A 25,641-nucleotide genomic window follows, 5' to 3' on the forward strand; every position below is an offset into this window, starting at 1 on the left:
GGCCGGGTCGCTTCAAGCGCGATTTCCGCTGAGATTCGTTCGATACAATATGTTGTACTGTATGTATCAGAGCGAGAATTAATTCATGTACGTGCAAATGCGAGTATGGAACAAAAGTTCAAAATTACGGGTTGGTGGGTGGTGCGAAATAAATTAGCTAGGTAAGGACTGTGTGCATCAGGAAAACCCAACTTTTCCTTAGGGACTTTTCGCTCTGACAACCCTTATTTAAGGCTATAATAAGTTTGATTTCAGACACTTAATGTAGAGCACTCTGTACGCCTTGTACCGTAGCAGTAACAATAATATGCTGTGACATAATTTAAAATACTCCCGCTATTGAGAATTATGAAACCGATCTGAACGAATCGGTTTCGATCTGCGCCTACGTGCTACAGTGCATACTGAATTTTGTAGGAAGTTATATGAGCTTCATAACCTGGAAATTTCTTCGAGAGCTTATAACTAATTATACCAGTTGGCAACTCTGCAATTTAGCTCAAGTTTACGATGCAATGTATTCGTTGGTGAAAAAATTCCGCAAGTCACATGGAATTACACCTTTATAATCTCTTTGGAGAAAATTCCCGGTTTTGCTGATGTTGAATATTTGAATACTGAACTTGGGACACGTGAGATGTCACAGCCTCACGACTCTTCAATTGGACCCCGTCGTCGGGCACACCTCGGATACACTGTGTCTGCAACGAGGAAACTGTATCGCTGTTCTTAGTGTTACTTTTCTCGAGCACTGTCGAACTGTGCTGCACTGCATCGATCTCCGATGCCAGCTCTTGTGGTCGAGCAACAACCCCAAGCCAGTGCCGGCGGTAGTACACTGCGTTCCACCGAGGGGAGCATTCATTCAACAATTTCTAACTTGACCACAACCGCTATCACCAGCCATCTCTCGAATGCCTCGCCTTCTCACTCAGGGGGAGATCGCGATGGTTTGGATACATCTCTCGAGCTGGACGGGCAGGACCAGGTGAGTAGTCCGTTTGCATTAGTTTGGGTATGATGTGGCTTAGAATACGTTTTGTACCACTAGCTACATATCCTGAACAATCAGCTCAAGGTAGAGAATCGCATAAAGGAAGGTGCCGAGAATCTCCTCCAGATGCCTCTTACAGTGAGCTGTGAAGCTAGTACATCGGGCATATAGTCTGATGGAGGTTCACATTGCGAAGGGTCCCTTACGGATGCAAGTGGAGTCAGAATTAGAGACGGCCAGAAAGAAAATAAATACTATCGCGAAGGCGATTGAACTCCGTACGTTTCTGAGTCTTGGCGGGTGTTTCTATCCTATTTATAAGTTGGTCCCTAGAATCATCCAGGGGTGCGCGTAAGAAAAGCAACGAGCTTGGGAACAAGCGCAAGTTTAACGGCCAGATCGTGCCAGGCGGAAGGGGAAAAGATGGAAGTGATGAACGAGGTACGATGGCACAGAGGGTATTGTGACATGTCGTCTGACACCTCTTCAGACGATTTCCGATCTGTCATGCATCTGGCGACTTCGTGCATGAGATCCCTGTCAGCTATGTCTCGTCAAAACTCTGTTGCTCAGCCCTTCGCAAGCATTTCTCCCTCCACTTCGCCTTCCTCTTCTGCGATACCCAACCCGGCCTCGGCAAATGATGCCGAACTGAATCGTGCAAGGATTGACACGATGGCGCGTTTGATTGACATATTGAAACGCAATCTCCGCGTACGGTATGAATTGGACATTGGGGAGGTGATACAAGCGTGAATATCCCGTTCTATTCATTACGCTGTCTGTCGAAGTTAATCCCCTTCAGTGTCCTTCCCGCGCTATCGGATAAATCATCACAGCAGTGTCGCGCTACTGCTTATCAGCTCATCCGCCACTCTTTGGTCGACATACATTCGGTAAAGCGTTTGCAAGAGCAGAAATTAGATTGGTACATCATCAAGTAGGGCTATACGTGGCATTCTCTGTGCCATCCTCACGGTGTCTGTTGTAGATCACTGACGCGCGACAACAAATATGCAGTTGAGAAGGAGCAGGTTATCAAACTCATTCGGTCAGTTGTCGAGATAGGTTCGGAGCGCCGAACGCCGCGATCGTCCATGAGTTCAGGGACAGTTCCGCTCTCAGAAGCGGTCATGCGTGCATTCATATCTATAGCGGAATACCCTGAAGATCCGTTCAAATTCATATGCCTGCAGACACTGACAGAGATTCGTATGTCCAGATGCTACACGATTCAGAGGAAATATTCACATCTGTTTCAGTACTGATTGATATCGAGCTCATGGCTCGCACCGGTGGAATCAGAGTGCTTCTGCATGCCTTAGCTGACGGATCCCCCGAAATGGCCCCAATGCTAGCCTCTGCCTTTCTGTACATTATCGACTTGCCTCGTACAAGGGCGTACCTACATCTAGGAACTGATGTCGAGGTGAGGCAAAGTTGCCGGAATTATGGGCTTGGCTGACAATGACTAGATGGTTCTCTCAGGTATTACAGATGCCTACGGGAAGGGACCGGATTACGGTGATCGCATGAGAGGATGCACACGGGTGATCGCATCTATGCTGCGCACATGGAGTGGTACGTGTTTCTGGTATGTGCTTTGCATTTATCTCTAATGTCGTTCATGCGGCAGGATTGATGTATTTCTGTCTGGACGACAAGCTGGCTCTGCGTGCTATTGTGGATGGTCTTCGTATACCTTCTCTTGAAACACGAGTAAGCTGGCATGCAGAATAACTTTTCAACCCAAATTTTATCGTCTAACTACTCGCAGGAAATCATACTTAACATGTTCTTCGATCTTTTCAACATCAAACCTCCAGAATGGCACCAGGCATTCATTGACGGTCGCCGTTTGACATGTAAGTTTTATGACACTGTGGACCCTTTTCTTCTGACTATTCGGTTAATCGGTTAGTGTACCGCAAGGCCAGACCAGCTTCGGACCCAGGACCTCCACCTGAGCCGCAGAGACCACAGGCGACTCTCAAACTCACGGATCAATATATCGCTCTGTTGATTATGGTGTTTTGCAAAGCCGGTCTGTTAGACGTTCGTGACGACTTTAACAATTACTGCCGCTAAATGTGCATATCTGATCAAGATTTGGCAGGCTCTGACATCAATGTTTGAGGAGTCTACTGCCGGGTCCAACCTGTCACGGAAAGCTACTCTCCTTATGGCCGAAGTACTACAAACAGCAAACAGAGTTCTGCCTCTGCGCATGGCTGCTAAAATCCAGGCTCGCCTTATGTGTGCACTGCCAATCGCTGTGAACTCATACGTATATGCTTTGCTAGGCGCTGCCTCGTGTGTTCAATCTCGCTTCCGACTACGAATTCAACGAGCATCGAATCGTCGGTACATCTGCGCTCACTGCCATTGATAGTTACAACCGTCATCGCGCACGTCTGCAACCAGCAGCTGTAAAAGGAGACTCGCGCCCCAGGTATTTCATCAACATCCTCATATGATGCCGAACTCAAATTTTACATCCTCAGAGCAAACTCAATCGAAGATGCCGTTCGACGTGGTCAGCGACAGGTGGAACAGGCCAAGATCAAGCTAGCCATGCAGATTGATGACAAGAGTTTCCAAGCAATCCTCCTAGACACGCAGGTAACACTTTCACTGTGGTCTGTCCGGCCGACGTTTTTGATCTGTGCCTGAAGGTCATGCTCACAAAAGATCAGACGAAGTGGAGTTTCGAGACTCTGCTGGATCTTATCGAGGGTCCTCTCCTCAATCCCAAACGGATGGAAGAAGCCATCAAGGTTTCCCGATACATTCGCAGACTCATGTCTTTTTTCCATCCGTTCGCCCATCGTTTCTCTGATCTAGCTAGAGTGAAGGTGCGATACCTAATTCTACCTGGTCTGACATTACCACTCACTCACTCCAGACGAATATTCGTTGGGTCCGATTGGGTTGCCTCCTACTCAATGCGTTGATGGCGAGTCCTGATGGCGTGCGTTTCCTGTCCGAGGACGAGTTTTTGGGCCAGATTGTTGAGGGCCTAGAGCAACTGATTCCCGTGAGTTGTACACTGAAGGAATATGTTTTCCAGCTCTAATACCAGATGAAGTTGAACAGTGCTCCTGTATCTGACCCTATTTTCTCCAAAAAGCGTATGCAAGATACCCTCACTTTCGGATACTTCGAGATGCTCGGTACCTTGAGCAAGCGGAAGGAGGGACTGGAGTAGGTGATTTGATGTTTTGCACATGTTGAAAGGCTTATCTCAGCGCGCAGCCTGATGGAGAAATTCAGACTTTTCACTGCTTTCTACCGCCTTAGTGAGCTCCGAAGCCGCGAAGATCTAATCAAGAGCATCATTGAGAATCTTGACTATAGCATGTACGTCACTCTACTATCCGGTTTCACAAAAGAGGTTCACACGATATTGAAGCGATGGCCATTCGCGGATTGTCTTGTCTAAGGCTCTTACGTCTAGCTACAAGGTGCGTCTCAACCCGCAAGGGTTGTACGGCTCTCCCTTTGACGATGTGTCAGCATATTCGACTGTACGCAACGAACCATCTGAGCGCACTATTGTGTGGAAGTGCGACAGCGAATGCTTGGACACTTCGACTCCTTCTCACCCAGCTGTATGATCCTGCTGTTGAAGTGCGTGAAGTTGCGGTGCGTTTTCTGGAAGAGGCGTGCGAACAGCCGGACGTCCTTCAAACTGTAGTCGAGATGCAACCGACTTTGGATCATCTCGGTGAAATAGGGCATCCTTTACTGTTGAAGTGCGTAAGGCTGCTATTTTATCGCACCCATACTGATGTGTGCATCAAGGTTCATGTCTACGCCAACCGGCTTTCGATTCTTATATTCCGCGGATTATATTGATCGGGAGATGGACCTCTGGTTTCACGTATGTTTTCGCTTGTTCCACTTGTCCCTGATCATTGACAACATTTTCCAGGAGCGCAATCTTCATTATGTGGTACACGTCGAAGTTTTCCTTGCCAAGGTCTTCAACTTTACGTCCATTGATGAAGAGGATGATATACAGTGTGTTGATACTGATTATGATAGTGTCTCTACTCACTTCAATATTGTAGGAAGCTCGATGGGTGCCTCGCCACGCATTTCTATGGCGTATTGGCCAAAACGGAACTCGGTTGTCAAGTCCTACAGGAGAAAGGTCATTTCGCAGAGTTTGCTCAATTCATCAGACAACACGGTATGGAGAGCGAAGACCAGGATTTGATAATGCGATTGAAGAGCACCTTATGGGCGGTTGTGAGTTCGCAAGCATGATGGCCATCGCTGGTCTTGATGTCCTGTGTTTTATGGTCCAGGGAAACATAGGAGCAACGGAAGGTGGTCTACCCTTCCTCGAGGAAGAAGAGATCATCCCTGCAATATTAGAGATTGCAGAGCGATCGTTTGTTCTCTCAGTACGAGGGTGAGACCACTGCGGTGGTTGTGCATAGAACAAGCTTGCTGAAATCTGTCCGTAGCACCTGCTTCTTCGTTCTCGGGCTCATATCTTCCACACCTCAAGGTGCCGAGATTCTTGACGATTATCATTGGGAAGCAACTCTGTCGCCGTTAGGGTTTCCAACAGGGATCTGCGTGCCTGTTGACCTTGACAACTTCCTTTCCGTAAGTTAGCGCGTTCGTTTCGTGGGTTCGCAGATTGACATGATAGTTCATAGTTGCCGCCCTGGGAGTGCGTACCATGTGAAGAAACTATCGACCGGCTTCAGCCTCCAAAAACAGAAGAGGAGATGGAAGTGATGACAGCCATCTACAACCTTGCAAACACAGTGATTGCGAACGCAGCATCACGGTCTTTAGCAAGGTATTTCGTATATTCGTTGGCCAAGAGGATTGTTAGTTTGACAAGATTTCAGGATGAAGTCGCGGCCAGAATACAGGAACATCTTCATATCGCCGACTATGCTCTACCGTGCTCTCCATACGATATCCTCTCAACGATACCGTCTGCCTGTGCGCAGATATATCATAGACTTATTCGACGTTCAACTTGATGCCGATGTCGTCAAAGCTCTCTCTGAGAGAGCTGTTTCTCTTCGCCTGCCGCCCAGTGCTGAACTGCTAAAACCTCCACCAACACAACTCATCACTGGTTTGGATCGTCCTCATCATCACCGGATATCAAATAGTGATGAGGTTGAACTTTCGGACGATGATGGAGGGCTGGAAGTGGCAGACAAACACCCTATGATGAGTTTGCGACCTGTGAGCCGTATTGTCGGATTTGCAGCTTCGTGACTGTGTGTGCGTAGCGGGACTATCACCACAATCTGTCTGTCTTTGTTCATTGTGTACCTGTACTGGGATCTGTATTAATCGTGTTTATGGGATAAATTCCATAGCTGTACGTATATCAATCACAAAGTTTTTTCTGAAGTTTGGGCACCTATGACTTCAACCAACGTACAACGCGCATACGATCTTCGAATATTACCAGTTACCTTTGCTGCGAGCAGGCAGTGTATATAAGTACTAGATGGATCGACTGTCGTCCATAGCTATATATAGTCAGCAGCGGAGACTAACTTGAAGGATAGCGAGACACCATTGAACAAGACACGGTGTAAGTGCACACATATCTTCGACCTTGATTTATATATTGTACAAACCGCGGCAATGAAGCTACTTGGTTCGCATGATACGCAATTTGTTCGGTCTGTAGAGGTAATTCTCAGCGTAGTTCTTCGGGGGGATCCTCTTAACTTCGGGTTGTTGCCTGATAGAAACCGAGACTCAGCTGGGTACTCGCTACCCACGGATACGATTGAGACATACACGTAGTAATCCCAACCTGAACGATGTGTTGAATTTCTAGTCAATTACTGAGAGATTCGCTAGACTCACCTTGCTTCTCCGCGAAGTGGATAGCATCCTCTTTGGACCTGAAAGAAATGCGAGTGCCTTGCATGTAGTCCGCCCTGTGCTGTAGTATTGCATGGAGAGGTAATGGACAACAAATGGTAAACACGTACGAACTGGCCCAGCCCATCAAGGGATTCTCCCACCTGCCAGCTCCTTGCAGGACATCCCAATCAATACGCCAACGGTGCGATTTCCCCGATCCACTTTGGGTCGTGCTACGCGTAGGCTGGAAGATCCTCACAGCACGATGACGAAGCTCGCCTTCCACCATATCAATTTCGCGGATTTTCCTTGTAAACTCGTTGCTCACCTGGCGCACCGCTAATGATGTCGGCGGTCACAACATCTCTCTCGGGGGCGGTCGTAACCTCAGAACGCTGCTTCTCACGAGTCTCCGCAGGAGTGCTCGTTTGATGCGTGTTCAACGCCCTGGAAGATACGTAAAGTGTTCTTCCAACAGCACGCTGGGAAACCGCGCCCTGGCAAAGGCGGAGAGCGAACATTCGGTGATGGTGTTGGGTTGGTGGGTGTGGATATTGCGCCTGGCTGATGCGGTTGTGGGAGCTAGCGAACCGATCGGTTCGCACCACCCGCGGAGTCTTCGCGCGCGTTCGGGGCCAGCAGAGTCACCCGAGCGTCCCGCCATACACCTGTCGGGCACTCCTCGACACCCAGGTTGGAGCTGCTGGTGCAATGGCAACCATACAGCAACGGCCGTTCTCGAAGAACTATAGGTGTGTTTCGAACTTAATTACCGTCTACACCCTACAACTAGTTGACAGACTTTCGGTAGTGGTCTGATCAACCAGTCGGTTATTGCTGGAGTCGTCATAGTGATATGCGTCACATTCTACGAGACAGCGAAGAGAAAGCGGCGAGGAAGGCACCTTGGTGACGAGCTAGGCAGTGTCGAGTCTTGGCACTTTGGCTAGTGAGTCCAGTGAGAACATCCGGGTATGCACACTGACCACCCCAAGTCTATATCAAGGGAGATCGTGGGCAAAGTACGTGGTAAGAGTTAGTCGCTAACTATGTTCTCACCACCTTGTAGGAGGCCTTCTCCACCGAGCCCAAGAGGTTGGCCTCTTTCTTGGGTTCGACAGGTCATCGCGTTCCCGGAAGATCGCTTTAACGAACTTCGTGGTGTTGATGCAACATTATATGTCCGATTTCTCCTCAGCTGCTTCTGGTTCGCGCTGGTGCACACCTTCACGACACTACCGATCTTGCTACCTATCCACATCACTTTCTCTATAGGAGCAATACCGCCGGCGTCCATGGTCCGCGCATCTATATCGTCTCTGGTGAACACGACGGAGGGTTTATCGTTACTGTGGATCCACCTACTTCTCTTGATTTGGGTCACTCTCACCTGGATGTCCACGCTCTATTGGATCTGTCGCGGTGCATTCTCTCTGCGTGGAAAAAATATACTTACTGCACCGGGTTTGGCGGCCTCAGGTCCACAAGAAGAGAAGCAGTTACAGTACTTTCCCCACCTGCATCCTCAACATCTGTTCCATTCTTCGCCTCCTCTCGACAATGACCAGTCAAACCGCGGACTCAGGTTACGGACTGTCATGGTCACAAACATCCCCCCCCTCTTACGTTCTGAGAAGGACCTAAAAGAATATTTCGAGTATTACATGTCGCGTCCTGTCGCGAGGCATGCTATTGAACTCACAACTACCACTCAGCCTGGATTCATTATCAAGTCTCTCGCATTCTTGTTCAATCAGAGCAGGCTTATTCCCTTTTACCTTAGGGAGAAGCACGTTACCTCAGGGAATCGTGACTTAACAACGTCTGAAGGGGTCTTTCAGAGCAGTCAGCCGAAGTCCCAAGACGTTCCCACAATAGATCGTGTGGTGGTAGTGCGCAGAATGACCGAGGTGGCTTCGTTACTTGAACGGCGTGAAGAAGTGCTACGACTTCTGGAGACTGCACATATCAAGCTAGCAACGAAGGCTCTGTTTGCTGTGAAGGAAGCCATGTATCGTTTTAGCAAGCCTCATACAGGTCCTCTCCACGCGGCTATCGCGAAGTTGCCTCTAAGAAACTCTACACCGAAGCCTACCACAGCAGCGCTGAAAGCAGAGAGCACGGCTGGAATTGATGGAGCGGAAGGCGAAGACAGAATGGAACTGCTCATTCACACTCTCGGACGGCATGTCTCATGGCCATCCATGCCACAGACCACGCCACCTTTACTTCCTGTCTCAGCCGCAGACTCACGATCACAATGTGTGTGGGAGGCCTTACTGAGCCTTCCTCGCAGCACACTAGACGTCTACCAGCCTTTGATACATTTGTCTACTCTCTTCCGTGGAAAGACTGTTCCTTCCATTGACTACTACACTGCCAAACTGGACGTCTTGACGTCTCTCATAACGGAGAAACGGGCCAGCGCAATTGGGGATTATGAAGCTATGTCTACTGCGTTTGTCACCTTTGCCGACCCAGCTCATGCAAGGAGGGCATGTAAGCATCTCGCTGTCCACCCTGCGAACCCCCTGCAATGTCTTGTCACGATGGCACCGTCGTACGAAGATCTGGATTGGATCAGACTGATGAGACCGACTTTCAAAGTTGAGGTGCGTGCGTCATGTATCTTGTTCATCGATATGATGTGTACGTCGCTAATCTATAGACCAGTTTGTCAAGGACTGGGTAGTGGATCTAGGTGTCTGGTACGACTTTTCACTTGCCTCTGGCCGTAATCCAACAACGTCCCTGCCTCCAGGGGCTTCATCATTTTTTGGATATTCCCTGTATCGATTTTCGTCGGTCTTGTTTCTATCCAGAACATTAGTGTCTTCTGGCCTGGACTTGTAAGGTGTTACATTCCAGGCCTGGGTAACATGTTGATTTTTCTCCTGGACCATTTGTAGGCGACATATCTTGACAAGCATGAATGGGGGGCAGAGCTCCTGCAATCGTTCATACCGACCATAATGGTGGCGCTCCTGGCTTTGCTTATTCCACTGCTCCTTCGTAAGTATCATACAAATTCCATTTGGTCCAACGCTGACCCCTGACAGTGTTGATTGCGAAGAAAGCACACACGATTGCTACTCTATCCTCGTTGCATGATAGAGTAATGACAAGATACTACAAGTTCCTGGTCGTCAATGTCTTCGTTTTCTTCTGTGTTGGCACAGCAGCGTTACAGTCATTCCTAGTGTCTCTCAGTGCAAACTCTGGGTTAGAAGTGAACCAAATTGCAGATAGTTTTCCGACCGCAGGTCCTTTCTACGTTGGGTGGTGTGAGTATATCACGCCGTAAGTGTTATGCATCGCAATGTGCTAATCTTGAGTCAGTGATCTTCACCATGGCAATGCATGGAGGGCTCGAACTTGCTCTATGTGAGTTTCTGTCTACATACTGGCATCCACAGTGTTAACGCTTTCTCATAATAGTTGGGGTATGATTCACATGTACATCCATGAACTCACTGGTCTGAATCATCTGCACCATCAGCTACCCCTAGTGACGTATCTGTCCACGCAACGGCAGGTGACTCCACGAAAGCGGGCACAAGGTATCCGACCCCGTACCTTCAACTATTATTGTGAGTTGCACGGTTTCCCTCATTGCAGTGGGTTCATCTGTCGTTTGTGGCTTTCAGACTGGTTGCCAAACCATGTACTCGTTGTCCATGTACTGTTGGTCTTCGCCGTGCTGAATCCCCTTGTCCTTCCGTTCGGCCTTGTCTACTTCGGCGTTGAGGCTAGTAAGTTGTGTTATAGAGATCTCCAACTGATTTCGTCTTAAGTGCCTTTCATCCGCAGTAATTGTGAAAAATCAGGTGTGTTACAAGCTTCGCCCCTTTTCTGTGTTTACTGAGACCGAGTTCCCCTGCAAGCTTCTACATGTCTACGCAAAAACCTACGAGGGAAACGGCCGATTGATCCTGATTCGTGTCGTGCGCTATTCTCTTGACGGCATGTTGTTTCGTATCGCGTTCCTAATTACTCATTCTGATGTCATCGTCATCGTGCAGGATTGTTGCTTGCTCAGGTTAGCCAGGTGCTCTCGGACTTCGACTGCTGATTTGATGAAGATCGCAGACTGTGTTTTTAGCTTACATGGTCGTTCTCAAGAAGACTGCCAACGTTGCTGTATCTGCTGTCCTCATAGTCATGACGGCTTTTTTCAAGCTGTCGTAAGCATCCGTTCTTTTCTCACTCAATGCCTTCTTACAATCCACATCGACAGCTTGACTCGGATATGCCGCGCGAAATACGAGCGAGCAGACGTCTTGGAAGCTGAAACTACCTGTGGGACGGAACTCGCCACTCCTGAAGTGCTCCCAACCGAGGAATCAGCCAATGGGTGCCCGTCGCAGAATGTGGAAACTCGCCCCAACAGAGCTAACCACGTGGCCACAACAACGGCAGCTCGTTGGACTTGGCGATTGCCGGTTGGCCTCAACTTCGCCTACGCGACGATACCCACCCGACCACAACGGGCGGCCAAACGTCGACCTAATCCTTTTCGATCAACATATTTTAATCCATGTGAGGATCAATCAAAGCCGTCTTCCCCTACCGCTGAATCTTCACCACTTTCACGCGTGCTGGACAAAGCGGAGGAAGTCATCATACAACCTAAACAGCGGAAAGACTCGGAAGGACTGCAAAAATTTGCACCTGTTACTCGGCACCCTCCTCATCCAGCGTGGGACGACGAACCTTCGCTCGACCATCCATACGATAATCCGTTCTACATGCGACCTGTCGAAGATGTTCTGTGGTTACCGCGCGATCCGTTAAGACCCCTGAATCTCGACGACACTATCGACATGCGTGTCTCTCTGACGAGCCAACCGGCCTCAGGAGCGCTAGGGACGTGGCGGCAGGACGAGCTCATCGCATCAGGTATCTCACTTTCCATGTCGATCCGAAGTGGATTCAGCTGCTTGTTGGACGACGATGAGTTGTCGTTCTCGTCATCGACCATCGAGCGTATCGGGTTGGACGGAAGTGAGGAGATTGACCTTCCATCATCCATTGCGAGCCGTATAAAATCGCCCAGGAGGGACGACGACGTCGAGACTACTGCGACATTGAGGCCTCAGTCATTGCATTTGGACCGCCGTATGCCGAGCAACGGCTCTGGCTCTCGTTCACCTATACTTGGATTGGACATCCGGCGTCCGAGTGCCTTCAGGGTGGAACAGCCTTCCACGTTTCGCTCGTTCTCAGTCGGCGATGAAGCAATTGTTACCCCCTTTTCTAATAGCCTGCCGCCGTCTTTGGAATGCAATCCCAGAGATCGCTCGGTTACGATGGGCTACGAGCTTGGCATCCAGCGTGGACAGAGATTGCGTAGGCCAGCCAATCCGTCACCGTCTGCCCAGCATGCGTTCGAGTCCGCCATGCCAGAATTGGGTGGACGCGGTCAGCACATCTCAAATGTCATCTCAACAAGGGAAGCGGTTGTTGGCGAAGTTATCATGGAAGAGGTGGCTGAAGCGCGGTCACGGTTAAGAGGAGAGGTAGCCGAGTCTGAGTGGGCGCAAGAGCCCGGATCGTGGATGACAAGATGGATGTTCGCCAAAGAACCGTGAACCTTATTATGTTACGACCGTATGACTCCGTTTTTGATTCATGGATTAAACATCTCCAATGACCTGTATTTCTCTGGATTCAGCCTATACGCTGGTACTCTCGACATTCCAATCATACCCCAGCATTCACGCTCCACATTCTAATCATACCCAATATTCACACTCTATACCCTTGTACTCATTCCCCTGCATGTTTAGGACCGGTCTGTGTAATATGTTTATGGATATGTCTCTACCTCACAAGTCTATATCGAGACACAATATGCGGAGGTGAGTTCTTCAAGTCAGTGCCCTTCTTGCTTCACGGCCTCAGCCATATCTCCGAGTGTCTTGAACACCCATCGCAATTTCTCCCCCTCCCCAGCAAGCTGGCCAGCTGTCGCCCCTTCTCTGGCAATCCACACGCCCTCTATCCCAACTTTACGTGCCGGTAGGATGTCATGAAACACACTGTTTGCGACCACTAGAACTTCCTCCTTCCGCACACCCAACTCCGTCTCCAGCCGTTTCAGCGCGTAAGCGAGAGCACCCGGCGCAGGCTTGTAGGCGCCCGCGTCCTCCGCAGTGTACACAGCCGTGAAGGTGAACCGCTGGGCGTCCGGCGGGCCCTCCAGTGCGCGCTGCGTGTAAGCGAAAGAGGTATGATCGACATTGGAGAGCACAGTGAGCTTATAGCGCGTTGCGAGGTAGGTGAGAGCGGGGATGGTGTCCGGAAAGACGGGCCAGCGCACGATGCTTTGGCCAAATGCGACATGAGCGTCCGCACTAGCAGCAGAAACCTCGTCGCCCTTTGTCTTCTCTAGCTCTTCATGCACCAGACCGAGAATGTCCGAGTAGCGCATCGTCGGGAAACGCTTCTGCAGCTCGCGCTCTGCATTGTCGAACGCGTGAATTACTTCGGCCTTAATTGCCCTTGGGAATAGCGGATGCAGCTCTTTGTATATACCGCTCTCCCAGTCCTGCAACGAGCATATAGCGCTTGAGTGGGAATCTCACAGCTAGATGTAGTACGCACAACCAATGTCCCGTAGACGTCAAAGAGGAGGGCTTTGAACTGCGTGAGCTTCACCTCCCCTGTCGCAGTGGTACTAGTAGTACTCTCGGACATGTTGTGGTGGTGATTGTGGTATCTTCCGATCCTAAACGCGTCCTGAGAGACTTATAGACTCGGTACTTCGGTGACCTCTCGGCATCATTAGAGTCACAGTGAACGGGAGAGGCGGCACCGGAGAGGAACCACATCCATCGCATGATTGTCGATACAGTCGAAAGGTTAGTCTGCTTTCTGAGGCGCCTCATGGTCGAGGTCGGACAATTTAGGCGAAGCTCAGAATTTTGTAGCAATTAATAACACGGAGTCTTAAACCTTTGTAGTAACACGTGATGCCCGTGGCGCGGTAAATTTCACTAGAGTCTGATGCTTTGGCTCCACCCCAGTTTGAGTAGGCGTGACGAGGTGCAGTAATAGATATATGATAGAGAGGTGTATTATCCTTCGGTGTGAGACAGAGAAAATGGCGAGTCCTGCGAGACTCAGACATATTGTACCTCTTAAACCAATACAGAGCAGATAACACAGCAAAAGTCCCTGGAACCAGTCTTAAATAATATTAACATTGGAAAGTATGATAAATGGATGCCGTGCAGTACAACGGGGACGTCAGGAGGACTTCTTGTGCTTGAAACACGACGTGTTCGACTTGGACACGATTTACAAGCACGTTGCGCCAACATGTGAATCTCCGGCTGGGCCCTCTTGGGAAGAGGTGCTTGTTACTGCTAACAGAGTGTCAGAGACATGGATATCATACCTACGTAAGAAGTGGCCACGGAGGGTGTTTGAATCAGGAGGGTCTGCATAGGGCAGTAAGAGATGAACAGTAATATTTTGCATGCAGCGTGTTTAATCATGTGCTGGGAAGTCTCATTTTAACTGTGTCACCACCGTGTAATTGTCCCGCAAAATAGTTGGTGGCTGCAGACTCATAGGATGACGTCACCGTGTCGCTGAAATTTTGGTTTAGATTCCTTGAACAGTCAATCTCTTCCCCGTGTGGTCCGATATGCTTAGTTTACAAGACCTGTTGAACATACCGCAGTCAAGACGACATCGACAGTAAAAGTAACCGTGGAAGATGAATACGCACCAATAACACCACACGCTGCGCGAGCACCCGCGTTACCTGTCTTCAGAGACTCCTCATTCCCCCCCTTTCCAAGGTCGTCAGTTCCCTGCGGGAGTCGGTCAGTCTTACAACACCGTACAGGTGTCGCTACTTGTATGACTAACCGCATGAAGCACAACTGTACGTCTAAGCGGTACGAGCAATCAGTTTGGGATGCGACACTATCAAAAGGTGAACAAACCCTACGACGCCGAGCTGTCCACTCAGCGAAAATCCTGCGTCCTCAAAGTCGAGGGTAACGACGCCCTGTGCATTGCTGACAACGTTTCCGAGGTCGCCCGCATGGCGCACAGGTGCGGAGGGCGCGCCGTGTGTGTACCCGAGCGGGTTGAAGTGGGGACCCGCGGAGACGCACCCAGAAGAGAGATCGCCGGACGCGCTGACGAAGCAAATGGGTGTTCAGCACGCAGTAATTTAAAAAGAGAGCTAGACATAGCGAGGACATACTGGATATGAAAACCGCGTAGCGCGGATGGATCAAGTCCACTCAGTTGACCAGTGATTTTGACGGGCGTGGTGGGCGCAGCCTGCGTAAAGGTGACAGTTCCGCTGGCGGAATATCCAGCATCTCCTTTGAGTACTGCTACGGCCTGGAAGACACTTCAGCTTTCCGAGAGCTGGTCCACACGACTGTACATGTAAGATACCTTCGTAACAATTGGAGCTGCAGCGGGAGGGGTCCCAGGCCGAAGGAACGCCGCCCAAATGAGGAAAGCGGCGGCGAGAGTCCCAAGGGCGGTAAGCACGAGCGGCTGCTTATTCTGGCGGGCACGGTACAAAGTGTCCATGCGTGCTGTTCGAGGGGAAAGACTCGCAGGTGGATTGGCGCGAATATCGCTCGGTGGACCCGGATGACTGATGATGGTCGCTATTTCTGTTATCTGCCGGCAGTGCCTGCGATGATGGAAGCCAAGCAGGTCGTCATTGGCGGCAGCAATGAGCAAGTCGCCGTTCTTCAACGTGAACGCCGACCCCAACTCATGTGGTCCGAATATTATGCCTTCAAACAGCTCTGCGCCGTAGTGAACGCACTAGGGAATGCACAGAGCATGCGGTCCAGCCATGAGGTACTTCCATTCGGTGTTGGTGTGGCTTCATGATCAGTTCATGGGCAGATCACCCATACTTTCTAGGCATTAACCCAGTGAATAAGTACAAGGAACAGAGTAAAATCCAGTGATAGGTAACGAGTGTTGAATTAGTATTACGACATGATTTGTGTTGGCGATGTATGCATACGTGACATCAAGACAACACGAATGGTAAAATATGTGGAGGAAAAAAGGGGAACTCAGCAAAGATCGACTGAAAGATGCATATGAGAGCCAAAAACCATTGACAGAACATTAAACTCTAATCTAATGGTATCTGAAGATGTGAGACACGGGAGGATGTAATGACGTCTACTTAACTCGGCATGTTAGTGCCATCGTAGGAGAATCCTACAGTCGAGAAACAGATCAGCATTCAACGAATGAATTCCTGCGACGGGTGAGTTTTTTGGCGCACCTGCAAATTGCGCCTGAACAGTCTGCGACAACTGCGAACCTTCCACCACGCTGTCCAAGGGTTCCTCGGTTGTGAACACGGTATCAAAATTCGACACGTCCTACGGAGCGCAACACCGCCAGCATTCGGTCATAACATTCTCAGGAAGAAGGAGAATACGCACCACAGGACTGGAAACACTGGGCTTGAATGGAGGCTGGATCTTCTTCTGCAACAACTTCTTGAAGTCGATATTCTTCTCAAAGAAGGGGTGGCGCCTAATCTCGTCAGTACCGTTTACACCAAGGCGCTGCGACGGGTCGCGTGTGAGCAGCCCTGTAAGGATGCTTCGAGCTTGCTGCCCGATGTCATCGCCGAACACGAGTGGGTCCTTCAGTATCTTCTCGTACATTTTGTCCGTACTCTCTGCAGGGGAACTTAGCTGCAGGTGACAGAGACAAATAGTAAGACATTGCCATACCGTCATAGAACGGAGGCAATCCTGAAAGCATTTCATAAAGAAGCACTCCGAGCGTCCACCAGTCAATCGTTTTGCCTGCACGTTATTGTTACTCACTGTGGAATCGCGTGTGAAGGTAAGACTCACTATAGCCCTGATTAATCAGTATCTCCGGTGCGAGATACTCGGGAGTGCCGCAAAATGTGTTCGTAGTGTCAGAGTCCTTCATGTTCAGCTTACAAAGGCCGAAGTCACACAATACGATGTGTCCAGTGTAATCAAGCAGTATGTTCTCCGGTTTCAGGTCACTGCAAACAGCTCATTCGTCCGCAGAAGAACTCACGGGAGATATAAATAGAACTTACCGGTAGACGACGTCAAGCTCGTGCAGATGCTCGAGTGCGAGGAGCAGCTCTGCGCTGTAGAACCTGCTACGCTCTTCATTGAAACGCTGCTCGCGTTGTAGGTGATGGAAGAGCTCTCCGCCATTCACAAACGCCAGTACGAGGTAGAGCTTCTGCTCGGATTGGAAGCTGAACTTCAGTGGGACGATGAAAGGGCTGTTCACACGTGCGAGCACCAGGCGCTCCGCAAGCGTGTGAGTGATCTCGCCTCGCTCGACGATGTGTTGCTTCCGTATGGTTTTGAGGGCGTATATTCGCGACGTGTCGCGTTTTCGCACTTGCATGACCTACACAGCCTGGTGATTAACCGCAAACCGCCGAGACCAGCAGGTATGGGGAGAACGCACCCTTCCAAAGCTGCCCTTTCCTATGACCGTGATCAGTTCGAAATCGTCGATTGTCAACGAATGCCCGCTGCTTGGCTTGAACGCGACGCCAATTTGTATCTTGCCGAATCCGCCGAGAAGGTCATACCACTGATCCTGCGCGGATGCATCGTCAAAATCCGGAGTGAATCGCACACCGCCCATGAAAATATCATTGCCCAAGTCGTCAGCAATTCCATCGCCGCCACGTTTCGGTTCCTCCGTGCGGAGATAGCATTGTATTGAAATCTCGGAATGGCGCGACACGTCGCTGTCCCTCCCATCAACTTCAAGCACTCACAGGTTTGGACCCGACGAACGTATGCTCACAAGTTGGTCTCATACATATACAACGGCTTCGACAATTCCCCGCCAAGGGGAGTGATGAGCACCTGATTGACTTCAAACTCCATAACCAGATAGGGAAGCCACCAGCACTGCGTACGCTGCACGCTGTCCCTGTTACTCCTGCGTGTAGCGAGACGGTGCTGCGTAACGCTCGACGGCGACATCGACGCAGCGACCTTGGCTTGCTGAGATGAGAGCGCAGCCTGCACCGCGGGCGGCATGGAAGTGCCACGGGGAATCGCAAGGTCCTCCGCCCATAGCACACGGATCGCGAGCAATCCAGAACGTGACTCAGGCTTGCCAGTGGGATTCGCAGGCGTCGGCGTTGATGACCGCGGTGCGATGTCACTGTCCTGCACACCAAGTGTCGGTTGCTTCTTGCTCTTGCCAAGTTTCCAGGACATAGTCGACGGTAGTTTCACAGGTGTCAGAGCAGATGCAGATTGAGGTAGAACTGATAGACTGATAGACTGTTGGGTATCGCGAGAGCAAGACCGGCTGTGCGCTCGAGTGAAGGTGGTATGCAGAGATCCTGTCAGTGCGTCACTGATGTCCGACGGGACTCGGAATATTGATTGCAGCCTCCCTTGTTGGTGTCACATCCGAATATAGAAGGTGTTTAAGAACGAGGGAAGCGCCGCCTCCTCCTTGCTTGCGACATTTGCCACCGTACAGATTCGAACTTGAGACGTTGCAAGCCGAGTCGGGACTTGTCGTGCAAGATTCAGATGCACGGAAGGAACTGGGGAGTCGAAAAGCGCGACAATTAATTAAGAGGGTGGAGAGACCTTGCAAGCAAGGTAATATTGAAGGACGTACGCGCAGAAGCGGCATCGTTGTCCACGATGATGATGATTGAAGTGGTTATTCAACGAAATGATGCCAGCATTCGTATTCGCTGTCATTCAAACGGTGGTTAGGCTATGTCGTGGCACAATTTGCATCAACACGATCACAATATGTATGTACCTATAGGCTTCCCTTAAGACGGACAACTCATGTGCTGCGGCCCACCGCATGGACTGCGGATGTCGATGAACGATAATAATGTTCAGTGCTGCGCACATTGACATTGACAGCAGCCTAAGTCAGCATTGCTTCTATCTTAGCCTAGATCAAGGTTGGCAGGGCTGCGGCGCCGGCGTTGTTATCTTCGTGACTAGACATTCGGATGCGACAGATTCATAGCGGTAGGACCGCGTCGACCGTGGAATCTCAATGACTCGGAAATTACTCACTCGAGATATCCAGCGAGTATTTCAAAATTTAAAATACCCGGCTGCGTCGCGACAGAACGTGGGCTGATCGCGAAGGTACACACAATGGGGCGTTGCTGCGCACACTGACGACTGCCAGGGAAAAGAGGTAGAGGTAACGACGCACTCATATATGCTTGCTCAAGACTACTATAGTGCTCGAGTATAGGAGTTCGAGAAGCACCGCTACGAGACCCGATCTCACTCAGATAGTGATCATTTCAGGGGCCGGGACTCAACCGAATGGATAGTAGAAGGGTGCAGAAGGATGTACGCGTAGCTCTCGGCATCGCTGTTGGCCAAGAACAAGAGCTGCAGGGCGCTTGACGTTCTGACCATGCGGGCTTGATGCGGGCAATACTCCGCGTTCTGGGAAATCTGGATTAGCTTACGTTATCAGGGCGGCGGGGTCCTCGCGGACACTCTCTTGATCATATCGAGTTTGAGGAACGCCAATTTCCATGATTGGGGGGAGGGCAGTCCGTGAGGTTTTCGTATTGCAGTTTGATCCTTGAATTGGACGACCTTTGCATTGAAGGATTATGTTATAGCAAAAAAATAATACAAAACAATTTTAAAACAATTCTCAAACAAAGCAATCCCATTCATGTGACCTTCTAGCTTTAACCGTAGTCCGCTAATCGTACTCGTTTCCTCGTTTCCTCGTTTCCTCGCAAAATAGACCACTTGCAATGTCACTGAAACTATCTACCCAGAAGATGACCCTTGAGCCTTCCTCTAGGACACAATCTGAGATTCCGATCTGCGCGAACTGGGTCCCACTGCAGACTCATGCACATGTCTGCGACAGTCTGCCAAGCCGTTGAGGTACGTACGAGTCAGTGGCTGTGCTAATTATTTCTCCGACATAGCTTCTCCACTCCGGCAAATTATTCGTATCAGGGGTCCTCGATATTCTCAGCGAGATCGAAAGATCGGGGCGGATGTAAGAAAGATTCGTCAGTGGCCAATCCTCCCGGCATCAGCAAAAGTGCACAATTGTTACAATAGATTCCGACGATTGTAATACTTGCCTGTACGTAGTAAGAGATTAGAACGGCATTGCAAGCCCTCGGAATATTTGGATTGTATTACAACCTCCGTAATCCTTCCCAATGTATTGCAACCCTCAGTAATATAGACAATTCATCGCAATGGCATCGCAATGTGGTGCAATGCTATGTAAGGTAGGTATAGGAGTACAAAGTGCTTGTAATGTTGAGCGAATTTTTGTCAAATCACAGGAGCAACTACGAAGGGAGACCCAAAAACAGTCGATCAAGTGGTTGGCACACGCACGGCGTAAAGTCCAGAGAGCGATCTACTGAACGGTTTGGACACACCGCGCCCTCCGAGATTAGTATTGCTTCCTTTGCGGGCCACCTTCGAATCTCTACGTTCGCTGCGAGTTCTGCATTCCATCACTGTATAGATGTGCCGGGAATACATTGATAGGATCTTGAGGCATCCAGTGCTCCACGTCAAATTTCTCAATGCCGGTAATCTACCTACCTAGCTAATTACCTACAGCTACCATACTCTAGTGGTGAAAATCCAAAGCCCTAAGCCCGTAGCGACTCTTCCCGATTTGGAAGTAAGAGCATGACGTAGTAGCTTGTTTCTCCTTGCATACCTTAACCCTGGCGTATATAATGGACGGCGAGCCCCCTCTGGCATCAAATACTCCCTCTTCCTTCTCCTTGTATCCTCCCGCTTTACTGACAACTTCAAGATATCAAGAACTCCGTAGAATTGGTTCCCGCCAATGCTGCTCCCCTCCTGCCTACGACCGACTTTTCTAGTCCTTCTGCTGCTCTCCAAAAGACCCTTCTCCAGGAGACTTCCTATGAGCTTTGCTTCCAAAGTGATGCATTCTTGCGGTTCTGCTCCTCGCATGCCTATCCGAGTATGGTAGGTGCTAAGTATCTCCGATGTACAGCCTCCCTTAACTGCCTTGACTTCATGCTTTGTGTCCATACAGGGCACATATACCGAGTTTAGGCACCATCAATACACAGCAAGGCGGCGTGCGATCCCCAGAAACTGTGGGGGATATCATGAGTACGTATCATTGTCTGCATGATAATGTAGCTGATGGATTCCTTTATTATAGACAGGCCCTTTGTGTGGATACCGGAGATACAAAGCCCGTTCCTCGTGGCGGTGAGTTTTTGTTACTTGTGATGTTCCAAAATGACATCATAGCTATTGTTCGGGGAAGGTGACGTTACGCGACCTCGTCCGTTCGTTCATCCCGAAGCGTCGTCTACAGCAATGCACACCCACCTTGTTGCCCAGTTGAGCCTGCATGCATCACGCTCATCCTCTTCGCCCTCTCCTCCACAGTGGCATCAAGCCGCGCATTTAGGTGCTCGATCGCATTGGCGTTGCGCGCGCAGTGATACTCCAGATATGTGAGCCTGTGAGTGCCTCCGCGAATTTCCAGAGCATGCGCCATGGCTGAACTCTCAGATGTATCGGAGTGTGATGGCGAGTTTTGGCACCGTGGAGTTTTTCCAGAACTTTGTCGGTCTATTCAACGAACTGGGGAATGCACGCACATAGCTGGATTCTGCTGTTCAGTGGTGGAATGAGTACGTGTTCATGCCTGCACCACCATACTGAATTATTGTGTTATAGTCAAATCCCATGAACCGAGGCTGATGAGAATGATCACGCAAACTGCCGGACGGGGAACGGTCGCAACGGTCTGGCAAGAGAACTCGGTGCCACATACTACTGTCTGCCTCCGTTTCAACATCACTATAGACAGTAAGTACCTCGATGTATGCATTGTGTCCTGTGACATCTTACAGCCTTCTGTGCGGAGACTGCCAACCTCATATTTCTCCCCTCTCGCTGTCTCTCTGGTTGTGGTTCACTGTCACTCGCTAAAGGTGCCTTCTCATCGCCTCTCACTCACTCGTATCTTTCCTGCGTTCTCTCAGACTCCATGCTCACTTTCTCGTGGTTGTCTTGCTCTTCTTGTCCCAGCTTGTGATGTTCAGCTCTCGTGCTCTCTTCGGCTTTTGTGCTGTGCTCCTGCTCTGTTCGGTGTCATGTTGTTATCTCCATGGGCTCATGTGGGCTTCATGGGCTCTGTATTGATAATCACACCTGTCATATGTAATATTGTACTATGATTACTGCATTTCTTGCCCTGCCCGCGAGGAAGAAGTCTGTTTATTTGTAAGTCCTCCATTGGTACCGCTTACAAGAGTATCACAATGCCTTATAAAGCTCGGAATCCATTATAATAAGTGCCAAGAATTCTGTGCATTCGGAATAGATTATGTTGATTGCGAATGGATTACTGAATAATTTAAGACATTGAGAAAAGTTCGGAACCACCGTAGAGAAGTTACTATCCATTACAACTTTGCTCAATAATTTTGATCATTGTAATGGATTTCGTAGATTATAATGTGATATAACCGATGGTAACAAAAGTGCACTTTTGCTGATGCCCGGACACCATTATTTTCTCGTCGTGCGTTGGAAGTGAAGAAAACAATTCGAATCATTGCAAAAAAAAATCGCACAGGGAGCTCGCCTACGCACACAGACCGGGCGGAAGACCAGAAGAGGAGCGAAATAAATTACCCGCCCCGTCATCGTGAGGTGGAAGATGAGTCGTGCCATCTGTCCGCGTCACCTTCTCCGAGAAATAAGAGGCACTCCGCACACCACTCTCAGGTGCTCTGCTGCTTTCATTCTCACCACGTACCTCCCTCTCCACCCAGGCCCCCTACCGTCATGGCCGACCAACCCTCTAAGAAGCGAGGTTTCTTCTCTCGCAAGGAGAAAGGCGATGCGATCTCCGAAAGCCAGCTCCAGGTCGTACCCTCAACAGAGTCGTCCTCCAAGGAACAGCCTGAGGAACCCCCCGAGTCCGCCAATGTACCGCAGTCACAGGTTATCCAGCCAGTCTCTTTTGTTTCACTTTTCCGGTGAGTGCCCCATGTTCTGCCATCGTTACGGGCACCGTCTCATTCGATATAGATTCTCTACCAGGACCGAGTTGACGTTCAACGTTATCGGCGTGATTGCCGCAGCGGCTGCAGGTGCTGCACAGGCGAGTCCGACATGCGTCTCGTTTTGTCCCTGATCGCTCACAGCGTCGTCCCCATACCACAGCCGCTCATGTCCCTCCTGTTCGGGAACCTGGTGCAAGCGTTTGTCACCTTCGGCTCGACGGTGCAGGAGTCCAAGGCGGGAACCCTGACTGATCCGGGCGCCCTGACGGCGGCGGAGAACCACTTCAGGATGACGGCGGCAAAGGATGCATCGTACCTGGTGTACATCGGACTCAGGATGTTCATGTGCACGTATGTGTACATGTTGGTATGGGTGTACACGGAAGAGGTGAACGCGAAGCGGATTCGGGAGCGGTACCTGAAGGCGATCCTGCGACAGGACATCGCATTCTTCAACCACGTCGGGGCGGGAGAGGTGGCGACGCGCATCCAGACGGACACGCACCTGGTGCAGCAAGGCATCTCAGAGAAGGTCGCGATCTGCGTGAGCTTCTTTGCGTCATTCGTGACGAGATTCGTGCTCGCATACGTGCGCTCGTGGCGGCTCGCGCTCGCGCTGTCGTCGATGCTCCCGTGCATCGCCGTGACGGGCGGGGTGATGAACAAGTTTGTGTCGAGGTACATGAAGTGTGTACGGTCCATTCCCATCATGGTTTGATTATATTGACGGGATTTCCATCCAGGCTCTCACTCGCATACGTCGCGGACAGTGGCACTCTTGCGGAAGAGGTGTTTTCGATGGTGCGCACGGCTCAGGCGTTCGGCACGCAGGAGGTGCTCTCGGATCGGTACGACGGCGTGTGGACTTCTAGGTGGCGGTCTTCGGTGGTCTTCGCGGTCTCGCAGTGTAGTAGCAGTGATGTACGAAATATATTCGTTGTGCTACGAGAACGCGCGAAAATTCTAAGTGTAACATCCAGCAAGAATCGTGGAGTCCTCGTTCCCCCTCCTTGCCTATTCTTGTAAAAACAGAGACAGCCTCAAGGGTGTCTCTCGCGAAATGGCTATCTACGAGCTCACCAGTGTGTCCAAATCTGCACAATGAAGATACCACCATTCCGACAGACCAAAGGCTACAATGCATGTTAGTGAAGGACAGCCCAGACAATGTGGGGACTCACCAAGATTGTCCGACGTGCACTCGACGACGACGAATGTAGTCTTCACCCACCATGACAGGCAGAGGTGAATGACAGAGCCCGGGCCATGGACGTTGCGGGCACAATGAACACGGAATCAGGGAATGCAATTGCTCATCCCACTCGAGAGCGTCCCGTGGTCGTGCTGAGTTTCCTCGTCAAACTCGGGCCAGAGAGAATGAGCCGCACTCCTCGTCGGAGGACAATATATACAGTTGTCATCGGAAAAAAAAGGGGGAACATCGAAAACAGAGGCATAGACGTGCTCGCCAGGCCTACTCGTTAAAGGATAGCTGTCAGGGAAAATGATGTCAGAGGAATACAGATAACACCAGTGCAGGGGGGTACTCACCGTAGCCACCCAGGCATCCTCAATGACGACGCCCATAGTCCCCATCGATGTTGACCTACTAGTGAAGGTCATCGTAGGGCAACGACGGCCGTGGAGGAACCAGGGCGAACGGGCTCCACACCTCGCTCGCCGGACGACGATCTATACCGTCGTCATTGAACAGGTCCATGCAGACAGGGAGTCCAGGATACAGGGCGACGTCCACTGCCCTCCTGTCTTGCATCGCTGGCCGGATGGCAATGGTACTGATCGATGTGCGCCGCATGCCGGAAAACAGATGGGGGAACATGGACGCTCTCCGGACGTTGATCTATATTGTCGACGTCGAGCATGGCAATGTGGCACGTGAGAACCCGCTGGGCATGAGCCCACCGAGTGTCCTCAATCAGAGGGAGCAGCTGGAGGAGGACCTTGAGGTGCGAGCTGTGACGTCGATTGCCGGACGACGAAATATACAGTCGTCGTTAAAGGCGATGTTGTGGAGAGGGAAACACCCAAGGCCCATGTGTGACGCTCGCCGGATGACGATCTGTACAGTCTTCATCGAACCAGACTGCATGAGGACAGAGATCATGGTATAAGCACAGCCTACTGGATGTCCAGATGGGCCACGGGTAAACAGAGACATCTGCACGGGTAAGCTCACCGGACGATGACAGCACCAGTCATCTGGTGAGACAGGTCAAAAGGGGGGGAACATGTCACTCGCCGGATGGCGATCCATACCGTCATCATCAGGGGTGACAGCTGAGGAGGAATCAGGGTGAATGGGCTCCGCACCTCACTCGCCGGACGACGATCTATACCATCGTCGTTGAACGGGTCCATGCAGAGAGGGTGTAGGGGAAAAGAGGTGGAACGTGCTGCTCCTCCGTCTCGCGTTGCTCGCCGGATGGCAAAAGCACCGATCAATGTGCCGCACACTGGAGATGAACAGAGGAACATGGACGCTTGCCGGATGTTGATCTATATAGTCAATGTCGAATGGGGCCATGCGCGAGAACACGCGTGGCTTGTACATCAGAAAATCCATGACGGTGCGACAAGGCATTAGCTATGATTGTAATGTAAATAATTTCCGCAATATGCATCAGTCTTGCATTCATTCTGGTCAGGCCTTTTATAGGACAGTTGAGTTGGTGAACATCTAACTGAAGCATCG

At 50.4% G+C, this 25,641-nt stretch overlaps 7 protein-coding genes across 7 annotated transcripts; 3 read left to right on the forward strand and 4 right to left on the reverse strand.

Annotated features, from left to right (window-relative positions):
- Positions 1–784: 784 nt before the first annotated feature.
- Positions 785–6,247, forward strand: SCP_0702230 (Target of rapamycin complex 2 subunit ste20; the record flags this gene model as incomplete). Its single annotated transcript, XM_027760149.1, has 28 exons — positions 785–988; positions 1,052–1,132; positions 1,191–1,272; positions 1,328–1,435; positions 1,485–1,746; positions 1,800–1,934; positions 1,986–2,206; positions 2,257–2,423; positions 2,470–2,575; positions 2,631–2,713; positions 2,772–2,859; positions 2,916–3,049; positions 3,111–3,239; positions 3,298–3,446; positions 3,499–3,616; positions 3,670–3,849; positions 3,900–4,031; positions 4,083–4,198; positions 4,250–4,354; positions 4,407–4,458; positions 4,511–4,749; positions 4,799–4,877; positions 4,929–5,017; positions 5,068–5,248; positions 5,308–5,414; positions 5,470–5,614; positions 5,668–5,813; positions 5,866–6,247. The coding sequence occupies 28 exons, from the start codon at positions 785–787 to the stop codon at positions 6,245–6,247; spliced, it is 4,020 nt and encodes a 1,339-aa protein (XP_027615950.1).
- Positions 6,248–6,631: 384 nt separating this feature from the next.
- SCP_0702240 (NADH-ubiquinone oxidoreductase 21 kDa subunit, mitochondrial) lies at positions 6,632–7,374 on the reverse strand (the record flags this gene model as incomplete). Its single annotated transcript, XM_027760150.1, has 5 exons — positions 6,632–6,725; positions 6,785–6,800; positions 6,854–6,927; positions 6,982–7,132; positions 7,182–7,374. 5 exons carry the CDS (start codon positions 7,372–7,374, stop codon positions 6,632–6,634), a joined length of 528 nt encoding a protein of 175 aa, XP_027615951.1.
- Positions 7,375–7,564: 190 nt separating this feature from the next.
- On the forward strand, positions 7,565–12,444 carry SCP_0702250 (DUF221-domain-containing protein; the record flags this gene model as incomplete). The annotated part of the gene is made up of 17 exons (XM_027760151.1): positions 7,565–7,605; positions 7,665–7,802; positions 7,849–7,875; positions 7,923–9,465; positions 9,527–9,561; positions 9,615–9,702; positions 9,763–9,865; positions 9,913–10,137; positions 10,193–10,237; positions 10,292–10,296; positions 10,353–10,443; positions 10,501–10,605; positions 10,664–10,680; positions 10,738–10,816; positions 10,876–10,892; positions 10,943–11,037; positions 11,091–12,444. 17 exons carry the CDS (start codon positions 7,565–7,567, stop codon positions 12,442–12,444), a joined length of 4,008 nt encoding a protein of 1,335 aa, XP_027615952.1.
- A 284-nt stretch (positions 12,445–12,728) lies between these two features.
- Positions 12,729–13,552, reverse strand: SCP_0702260 (predicted protein; the record flags this gene model as incomplete). The annotated part of the gene is made up of 2 exons (XM_027760152.1): positions 12,729–13,403; positions 13,460–13,552. The coding sequence occupies 2 exons, from the start codon at positions 13,550–13,552 to the stop codon at positions 12,729–12,731; spliced, it is 768 nt and encodes a 255-aa protein (XP_027615953.1).
- Positions 13,553–14,511: 959 nt separating this feature from the next.
- On the reverse strand, positions 14,512–18,099 carry SCP_0702270 (Serine/threonine-protein kinase gad8; the record flags this gene model as incomplete). Its single annotated transcript, XM_027760153.1, has 14 exons — positions 14,512–14,525; positions 14,592–14,676; positions 14,735–14,756; positions 14,812–15,009; positions 15,078–15,220; positions 15,278–15,642; positions 16,043–16,072; positions 16,140–16,239; positions 16,303–16,544; positions 16,600–16,674; positions 16,726–16,886; positions 16,944–17,269; positions 17,330–17,618; positions 17,678–18,099. The coding sequence occupies 14 exons, from the start codon at positions 18,097–18,099 to the stop codon at positions 14,512–14,514; spliced, it is 2,472 nt and encodes an 823-aa protein (XP_027615954.1).
- Positions 18,100–22,707: 4,608 nt separating this feature from the next.
- SCP_0702280 (hypothetical protein) lies at positions 22,708–23,895 on the forward strand (the record flags this gene model as incomplete). The annotated part of the gene is made up of 5 exons (XM_027760154.1): positions 22,708–22,901; positions 22,954–23,041; positions 23,089–23,615; positions 23,672–23,776; positions 23,835–23,895. The coding sequence occupies 5 exons, from the start codon at positions 22,708–22,710 to the stop codon at positions 23,893–23,895; spliced, it is 975 nt and encodes a 324-aa protein (XP_027615955.1).
- Positions 23,896–24,537: 642 nt separating this feature from the next.
- On the reverse strand, positions 24,538–24,768 carry SCP_0702290 (hypothetical protein; the record flags this gene model as incomplete). Its single annotated transcript, XM_027760155.1, has 1 exon — positions 24,538–24,768. One exon carries the CDS (start codon positions 24,766–24,768, stop codon positions 24,538–24,540), a length of 231 nt encoding a protein of 76 aa, XP_027615956.1.
- Positions 24,769–25,641: the final 873 nt, after the last annotated feature.

The sequence above is a fragment of the Sparassis crispa genome (genome assembly GCF_003851025.1).
Source record: "Sparassis crispa DNA, contig_000006F, whole genome shotgun sequence".
In the NCBI taxonomy this organism is placed as follows: Eukaryota; Fungi; Basidiomycota; class Agaricomycetes; order Polyporales; family Sparassidaceae; genus Sparassis; species Sparassis crispa.